The following is a 9362-nucleotide window of genomic DNA, read 5'->3' on the forward strand; positions in this document are numbered from 1 at the left end:
CTGTGTGTTCACATGTTATTATACTGAGGCTTCACATGTTCCTGTGTGTTCACATGTTATTATACTGAGGCTTCACATGTCTGTCACCTGTCTGTGTCTCTACATTGTAGGAACTCTTCATAAATAGGGAAACGCTCCACATGAGATTTCATAATAACACAGAAATAGTAGAACATGTGCTGCTACATTGTAGAAGGTATAATGAGGAGCGAAGTGAGCTATTTGTTGTTGAAGGAAGCAAAACAGAACAATTTGACATGAGAGGGCCTTCTTCGGAATTCATCAAGCAAAATATATAGCTATATCATATTTTAACAATTAATAATTCCTGAAAGAATAAACTGGTTTAGCTGAAAGAATATAGTTCTATTTTATGTATTTTTCTGCATAATCTCCTGGTCTACACTCCAGTCCAGTAGGCGGTAATGGGGCTAAATCTGGAGTGTCAACAGCCAATAAACAAAAAGAAGAAGACGTACATTTTAGGAACCTTTCTTCTATGAGTGTGCGCGCTAGCCGGTGGTATTTGAACGGGACACCAGCGTGACAACATAACAAGCAGTGAGCTAGCGCCGTGGAGGAGAATGAGCACCAAGCAAGTCACCTGCAGGTCTGTCTGTCTGTCTGTCTCTATGTCTGTCTGCCTGTCTGTCTGTCTGCCTGTCTGTCTCTCTGTTTCCTTCTGCTGCTTTCAGCTTCGGTTCTGAGCGGAATCCACGCTAGCTTCATGCTAATGTTGTTAGCTGTTGTTAGCTGCTAGCCTATGCTGTCAGGTCAGTTATTCTGTCGGTCGGTCGGTCGGTCGGTCGGTCGGTCGGTCGGTCGGTCTGTCGGTGTCGGTCCGGACCTGACGGACGCAGCGGCACCGACAGCCGGACGCTGCCAGCGGCAGAAGTGACGTCACATCTGTTAGAAACTGAAGAGAATCCGGTCAAAAATCCAGCGGGTTCACCTGCTGGTCTACAGGCTGCTGCTAAATCCACTGGTCTGTACTGGTCTGTACTGCTCTGTTACTGGTCTGTACTCGTTTGTTATTGGTCTGTTACTGGTTGTCTCTGTCCCTCTGTCCCTCTGTCTCTGTCCCTCTGTCTCTCTGTCCCTCTGTCCTTCTGTCTCTGTCTGTCTCTCTGTCCCTCTGTCCCTCTGTCTCTCTGTCCTTCTGTCTCTGTCTGTCCCTCTGTCCTTCTGTCCCTCTGTCCTTCTGTCTCTGTCTGTCTCTCTGTCCCTCTGTCCTTCTGTCTCTGTCTGTCTCTCTGTCCCTCTGTCCTTCTGTCTCTGTCTGTCTCTCTGTCCCTCTGTCCTTCTGTCCCTCTGTCCTTCTGTCCCTCTGTCCTTCTGTCTCTGTCTGTCTCTCTGTCCCTCTGTCCCTCTGTCTCTCTGTCCTTCTGTCTCTGTCTGTCCCTCTGTCCTTCTGTCCCTCTGTCCTTCTGTCTCTGTCTGTCCCTCTGTCCCTCTGTCCTTCTGTCTCTGTCTGTCCCTCTGTCCCTCTGTCCTTCTGTCTCTGTCTGTCCCTCTGTCCTTCTGTCCTTCTGTCCCTCTGTCCTTCTGTCCCTCTGTCCTTCTGTCTCTGTCTGTCTCTCTGTCCCTCTGTCCCTCTGTCTCTCTGTCCTTCTGTCTCTGTCTGTCCCTCTGTCCTTCTGTCCCTCTGTCCTTCTGTCTCTGTCTGTCCCTCTGTCCCTCTGTCCTTCTGTCTCTGTCTGTCTCTCTGTCCCTCTGTCCTTCTGTCTCTGTCTGTCTCTCTGTCCCTCTGTCCTTCTGTCCCTCTGTCCTTCTGTCCCTCTGTCCTTCTGTCTCTGTCTGTCTCTCTGTCCCTCTGTCCCTCTGTCTCTCTGTCCTTCTGTCTCTGTCTGTCCCTCTGTCCTTCTGTCCCTCTGTCCTTCTGTCTCTGTCTGTCCCTCTGTCCCTCTGTCCTTCTGTCTCTGTCTGTCCCTCTGTCCCTCTGTCCTTCTGTCTCTGTCTGTCCCTCTGTCCTTCTGTCCTTCTGTCCCTCTGTCCTTCTGTCCCTCTGTCCTTCTGTCTCTGTCTGTCCCTCTGTCCTTCTGTCCTTCTGTCCCTCTGTCCTTCTGTCTTTGTCTGTCACTCTGTCTCTCTCTGTCTCTCTGTCTCTCTCTGTCCCTCTCTCTCTCTGTCTCTGTCTCACGGGACGCAGTGTCTTGCTCAGCTGATCTGACAGCAGCTCAGTGTGAAACCAAAAGCGGTGCTTTGCAAAATAAAGTGCAACAAAAGGCACAGCTGTACCATGAGAGGTGAAAATAAGGTGAAAGGAGAGAAGTGTAAACGTGAGGCGTCCGGGCCGGTCCGGGCCAGGCCGGTCCGGGCCAGGCCGGTCCGGTCCGGTCCGGTCCAGGCCGGTCCGGGCCGGTCCGGGCCAGGCCGGTCCGGTCCGGGCCGAGCGGCTCGACACCAAACTCACACAGCTGCAGGATGGAGCGCCTGGCTTTCAAAGTAAAAGCCCTGATGTAATAAGCAGGCTGTTAAACCTCCTGTGCAGCAGGGAGGTTTCCATCAACACAGCTAAAGAAAGCCGAGCTCACTTGAAAAAGCTCGACTTGAATTAACGTGGACTCTCACTTCAGGCTCGAGCCGTTCCACTGACACAATCCAGCCGTGTCTAGTCACCGTTAACTCTGACCCTGACCCTCTGACCCTGACCCTCTGACCCTGACCCTCTGACCCTGACCCTCTGACCCTGACCCTCTGACCCTAACCCTCTGACCCTGACCCTCTGACCCTGACCCTCTGACCCTAACCCTCTGACCCTGACCCTCTGACCCTGACCCTCTGACCCTGACCCTCTGACCCTAACCCTCTGACCCTGACCCTCTGACCCTGACCCTCTGACCCTGACCCTCTGACCCTAACCCTCTGACCCTGACCCTCTGACCCTGACCCTCTGACCCTAACCCTCTGACCCTGACCCTCTAACCCTGACCCTGACCCTCTGACCCTGACCCTCTAACCCAGACCCTCTGACCCTGACCCTCTGACCCTGACCCTCTGACCCTGACCCTCTGACCCAGTGACCCTTGGCCTATATTCATTCTTCACTGTTACATCTCAACAGGAGCCATCTCAATAGCCAGAAAATTAGTAGTGAAAATAAAATACAAAAACACTTTCCAGAGTGGTAATAGCCTATAATGAAATGTGAAATGTATTTGTTAAAATAGTTGTTGAGCTGTAAATATGCACTATTATAGCCACCAAAAAAAAGACGGATGCCTACTAGCCAATCAGAGGCAGAGTAGGGCGGGTCTTCGCGGAATGCGGGTGGGAAATGAAATAAGGCGTCTTCTTTTTTTTTTTTTTAATCTAACCTCATGTTCTATTTAACTCTTGTTATGTTCAGCACTTGGAGTTGCATTTGATGTAAGACTTGTGCTCTATAAATAAAGTTTGATTGATTTTGGAGACAGTGAAAGTGGTGAGACATGATTTTCATGACTTATTTTTATTAATACGGTCTTTTAAACACGTACATTCATGCTTGGTCACATTGTGAGAAAAGGTCTGAACTTATGTTTCCAAACACGAACATGACAGAAGTGATGTCAGCGCCAAAATCCACCTGAGGGAACTGAACTGTGTTTGGGTCTGAGACTCTGACACACAGCTGAATTAAGTTTGACAGTTAACCTGCTACAGAGCAGGCTAGTTCTGCGGTACAAGTTACCATGGTTACTGAGCAGGGAATCATATAAGTTACCATGGTTACTGAGCAGGGAATCATATAAGTTACCATGGTTACTGAGCAGGGAATCATATAAGTTACCATGGTTACTGAGCAGGGAATCATATAAGTTACCATGGTTACTGAGCAGGGAATCATATAAGTTACCATGGTTACTGAGCAGGGAATCATATAAGCCACGGTGATGGAACAGAACTCTCACTTAAGTTAGCGAGACTTATCAGAATAAGCGAGACTTTACCTTTATCCACCTGATGGAAAACCCCCAGGTGTGTAAACAGTGTGTTGTGGTGTTGTGTGTGTGTGTGTGTTGATGTGTGTGTGTGTGTGTGTGTGTGTTGATGTGTGTGTGTGTGTGTGTGTGTGTGTGTGTGTGTGTGTGTGTGTGTGTGTGTGTTGATGTGTGTGTGTGTGTGTATGTGTGTTGATGTGTGTGTGTGTGTGTTGATGTGTGTGTGTGTGTGTATGTGTGTTGATGTGTGTGTGTGTGTGTTGATGTGTGTGTTGTTGTGTGTGTTGATGTGTGTGTTGTTGTGTGTGTTGATGTGTGTGTGTGTGTGTGTTGATGTGTGTGTGTGTGTGTGTGTGTGTTGATGTGTGTGTGTGTTGATGTGTGTGTTGTTGTGTGTGTTGATGTGTGTGTTGTTGTGTGTGTTGATGTGTGTGTTGTTGTGTGTGTTGATGTGTGTGTGTGTGTGTGTTGATGTGTGTGTGTGTGTTGATGTGTGTGTTGTTGTGTGTGTTGATGTGTGTGTTGTTGTGTGTGTTGATGTGTGTGTGTGTGTGTGTGTGTGTGTGTGTGTGTTGATGTGTGTGTGTGTGTGTGTGTGTGTGTGTTGATGTGTGTGTTGTTGTGTGTGTTGATGTGTGTGTTGTTGTGTGTGTTGATGTGTGTTGATGTGTGTGTGTGTGTGTGTGTGTGTGTGTTGATGTGTGTGTTGTTGTGTGTGTTGATGTGTGTGTTGTTGTGTGTGTTGATGTGTGTGTGTGTGTGTGTTGATGTGTGTGTGTGTGTGTGTGTGTGTTGATGTGTGTGTGTGTGTGTGTGTGTGTGTTGATGTGTGTGTGTGTGTGTGTGTGTGTTGATGTGTGTGTGTGTGTGTGTGTGTGTGTGTGTGTGTGTGTTGATGTGTGTGTGTGTGTGTGTGTGTGTTGATGTGTGTGTTGATGTGTGTGTGTGTGTGTTGTGTGTGTGTGTGTATGTGTGTTGATGTGTGTGTGTGTTGATGTGTGTGTGTGTGTGTTGATGTGTGTGTGTGTGTGTGTGTTGATGTGTGTGTGTGTGTGTTGCAGGTACTTCCTGCATGGCGTGTGCAGGGAGGGGAGCCGCTGTCTGTTCTCTCATGACCCGGCCACCAGCAGACCGTCCACCATCTGTAAGTATTACCAGAGAGGAGTCTGCGCCTACGGGGAGCGCTGCAGGTACGAGCCCCGCCCCCTTTCCACCCACGTCCAATCATAATTCTACGTAGACTCTCGCCTGACTTTACGGTCCGGTCACTTCTGTCCGCTCTGTCCGCAGGTACGACCACGTCAAGCCCCCCGGCAGGGTGGGGGGGGGAGGGGGAGGGGCAGGGGGAGGGGCAGGGGGAGGGGCAGGAAGTGCGGCGGGAGGAGCGGGAGGCGGAGCAGGAAGCGGCAGCGCCACAGGGGAGGAGCAGGCTGGCGGAGGAGGCGGGGCTTCGGTCAGACCTGCGGCCAAGAAAGCTCTGGTCCTGAGGGACAGAGGTGAGTCTCCGGTCTGACAGGAGGCAGTTTGATTGATTACATATTGATATTCTGATAGAATCGGTCCAGACATTTAGTTCCATGTTCTTCTGAATCTCACCGTGGTTCCAGTGGAGACTTTGTGTCCCGCGGTCTAAATGCTTTTCTGTCCTGATTCAATTGAATCCTTGTCTTTCCTGTCTGTCTCCACTTCCAGCTCTCTAATAAAGGGAACAAATGCCCAAAAAATTATCTTAAAATATATATATATATATGTTGAATTTTGTCAGAAAATATCAGCAGCTTCATTCCAAAGATTTAAGTATTGGCCTCAAAAACCCTTGAGCTGTGACAGAACGATCATAAAACCTGTCTCTCTCTCCACCTGTCTGTCTGTCTGTCTGTCTGTCTGTCTGTCTGCCTGTCTGTCTGTCTGTCTGTCTGTCTGTCTGTCTGTCAGTGCTGGGTGTTGACAGCATGTTCTGCGGTCCAGCAGAGAGTCCGGGGTCAGAGGTCACAGATCAGTACCAGGACCCGGCTCGAGCTCCTCAGTCGTACGTCGAGGCCATCAGAACCGGTCTGGAGGGTTCGGGACCCGATGAAGGTTCGCTCCACAGTCTGGTTCTGAACCCAGAGCGCAGAGAGGCGGGCTGTGACCGGTTCGAGTCTCTGGATCTGTGCTGAGCGGCCTTCCTCCACATCATGTCATGTAGAACAGTGGTTCTCAACGTGGGGTCCGGGGACCACCAGGGGTCCCTGAGGGGGTTCCAGGGGGTCTCCAGCAAATTGATGAAATGTTAAACTTCAGCTTTACTTGAAGTGAACACAGTTAGAGAATGAAGCAGAATGACTGTTTTGATCATAGTTTCTCTGTTATCTCTCTACCTGCAATACAGTTCTGGACAAAATCATAGCTAACAAAAAAAATATTTTCAGATTTGGGTTCAAGAGACAAAATCTCATCAAATGGGGGTCTGTGGCTCTAATGTGGACTAAATTCGGGTCCTTGATATGAAAAAGGTTGAGAATCACTGTTGTAGAAAGTTCCATCAAAGATCCAATAAAGCCCATCGCTTTCAAAAAAACAGCTTTTGGGAGCTGGGAGCTAAAGCTAATGCTAATGCTAATGCTAATGCTAATGCTAGCTCACTGATGATGTTGACTCTGCCGCACGCACAGGTCACACAGCCCTTCAGAATAAAAGTCCCTCGGCAGTATACCAAAACCTGTGAGAGAGGAGTGTGTACAATACTTAGCGGGTTAAGAAGTTATTTACTGTTAAATTATTGTAGGTGGGTTAGGTTTTATTTATTATGTAAATTTGTTAATAGTGTTTTGTATTTGTAAGTATAATTTGAACAGTTAAGAGTTAATATATTGTTCAGTTTCTTTGCCTTTGCAATAAAAGAGACGTTCTTTAATGTCGTTGTTTGTACTTTATTTTAAAGAAGGTTCCGGTTCAGGCAGCGCTCCGTTTGAAAAGTATAGTTTTAGCATCGGTCAGCAGAATCTAAACCAAACCCAAAGTCAGACACTTTTCATTAGAATTTGTTCCCAGTTTTCGGCTCCTCATGTATTTTACTGCTGTTGTTTTTACGCTTTTTCGAAAAGCACAAAAGAAATGACATCGATTTTATCATTATTCTTATTAACTAATGCTTTTGCCTCGGCTCCTCCCCCAGCGGGCGGAGCTTACCAGGACCTCCCCCAGCTCTGTCCCTACGCTGCTGCCGGACACTGTCACTATGGCAACAGCTGTCCCTATCTCCATGGCGACCTGTGTGACATCTGCAGACTGCAGGTCCTCCATCCTCACGACCCGGACCAGAGGAGAGCGCATGAGAAGGTGAAGGAGAGTTTACTTTAGTTTAACTTTAATTTATCGTAGTATAGATTAGTGTAGTTTAGTTTAACTTTAACTTAGTTTAGATTAGTGTAGTTTAGTTTAACTTTAACTTAGTATAGATTAGTGTAGTTTAGTTTAACTTTAACTTAGTTTAGATTAGTGTAGTTTAGTTTAACTTAGTTTAGATTAGTGTAGTTTAGTTTAACTTAGTTTAGATTAGTGTAGTTTAGTTTAACTTAGTTTATATTAGTGTAGTTTAGTTTAACTTTAACTTAGTTTAGATTAGTGTAGTTTAGTTTAACTTAGTTTAGATTAGTGTAGTTTAGTTTAACTTAGTTTAGATTAGTGTAGTTTAGTTTAACTTTAACTTAGTTTAGATAAGTGTAGTTTAGTTTATCTTAGTTTAGATTAGCGTAGTTTAGTTTAATAAGGTTAGATGTTGAGTTTTTATAGTGAAGCTAACAGGCTGCTGCCGACCCAAAACACTGAAGAGTCTCTATACTGCTGCTGGACAGACTGGACAGTAGGAGAGCACTAATACTGTCTGTCTGCCTGTCTGCCTGTCTGTCTCTCTGCCTGTCTGCCTGTCTGTCTGCCTGTCTCTCTGCCTGTCTGCCTGTCTGTCTGTAGATGTGTCTGTTGGCTTTTGAGACAGACATGGAGAGAGCGTTTGCAGCCCAGCTCAGCCAGGACAAGGTGGGTTCAGACTGTCACCACAACTATTATTCTTATTGTTATTATTATTGTTGTTATCATTGTCATTATCATGATTATTATTATTATTATATCGCAGCACCATGTGTTTCTGACATCACAACTGAGAATAATCGAGTTGTAGTTAAAAATTTGTCATTTTATTTCAACTGGGTTCACTTTTCCACAATCAGCCTGTTTCCCTGGAAATATCAGAATGAGCAGATTACATTGTTTTTGCTCAAATAGTAAGATCGTTATTCAAATCATTATTATTATGATAATATCGTATATCACAATATTTGGCGGGACAGTGTCGCAATTCAAAATTGAATATATTGCATTTTTATTATTACTGTTATTATTATTGTTGTTATTGTTGTCGCTGATGATATTGTTGTTGTTGTTGTTGTTGTTGATGTTGATGTTGTTGTTGTTGTTGTTGATGTTGTTGTTGTTGTTGTTGCTGCAGGTGTGCTCTATCTGCATGGAGGTGGTGGTGCAGAAGGCGAATCCTTCAGACCGGAGGTTTGGGATTCTGTCTTCCTGCTGTCACACCTACTGCCTGGCCTGCATCAGACAGTGGCGCTGTGCCAAGCAGTTCAGCAACAAGATCATCAAGTAAGACTTTAGTCCAGAGTAATCCATTACTTTTAAGAAAAGTAACAAGTACAGTGTAATTTATTACTTTTCTCCAGTAACGACCCCAGCTGTCATGTCTTAACGAACTGACCAGTTCAGCTCTCCACCTGTCTGTCTCTCTGCCTGTCTGTCTCTCTGCCTGTCTGTCTCCACCTGTCTGTCTCCACCTGTCTGTCTCCACCTGTCTGTCTCTCCACCTGTCTGTCTCCACCTGTCTGTCTCTCTGCCTGTCTGTCTCCACCTGTCTGTCTCCACCTGTCTGTCTCTGCCTGTCTGTCTCCACCTGTCTGTCTCTCTGCCTGTCTGTCTCCACCTGTCTGTCTCTCTACCTGTCTGTCTCTCTACCTGTCTGTCTCTCTGGCCTGTCTCTCTACCTGTCTGTCTCTCTACCCTGTCTGTCTGTCCACCTGTCTGTCTGTCAGGTCGTGTCCAGAGTGCAGGGTGGTGTCGGAGTTCGTCATCCCGTCTGTCTCCTGGGTGGAGGATCAAGACGACAAGAACCGACTCATAGACCTGTTCAAGTCTGGAGTCAGGTGGGTCTACCTGTCTACCTGTCTGTCTGTCTGCCTACCTGTCTGTCTGCCTGTCTCTCTACCTGCCTGTCTGCCTCTGTGACCACAGTAACTGTCAGTCAGTGTTCATACATCAAGAAGCCACAAGTGAAAGGTGCGGGGGACCTGGCCCTCCAGTTGTGGTTCATAGGGGATCAGGGAAGGTTCCCCATAGAACCTCTCCTTACTGTGCTCAGGAAGGTTTGTCTGATGCTGTAACAGGACAGGAGGA

At 47.0% G+C, this 9362-nt stretch overlaps 1 protein-coding gene across 1 annotated transcript; it reads left to right on the forward strand.

The window, feature by feature from the left end:
- Positions 1 to 538: 538 nt before the first annotated feature.
- mkrn2 (makorin, ring finger protein, 2) lies at positions 539 to 9112 on the forward strand (the record flags this gene model as incomplete). The annotated part of the gene is made up of 8 exons (XM_071514872.1): positions 539 to 610; positions 4985 to 5113; positions 5214 to 5419; positions 5859 to 6002; positions 7081 to 7244; positions 7875 to 7940; positions 8410 to 8558; positions 9002 to 9112. Coding segments are annotated over exons 1-8 (995 nt in total), but the record flags the coding sequence as incomplete, so codon positions are not given.
- Positions 9113 to 9362: the final 250 nt, after the last annotated feature.

The sequence above is a fragment of the Centroberyx affinis genome, unplaced genomic scaffold (assembly GCF_046629955.1).
Source record: "Centroberyx affinis isolate AG114_WGS23_722 - 3 ecotype Tasmania unplaced genomic scaffold, CSIRO-AGI_Caff_v1 ptg010255l_1, whole genome shotgun sequence".
Classification (NCBI taxonomy): Eukaryota; Metazoa; Chordata; class Actinopteri; order Beryciformes; family Berycidae; genus Centroberyx; species Centroberyx affinis.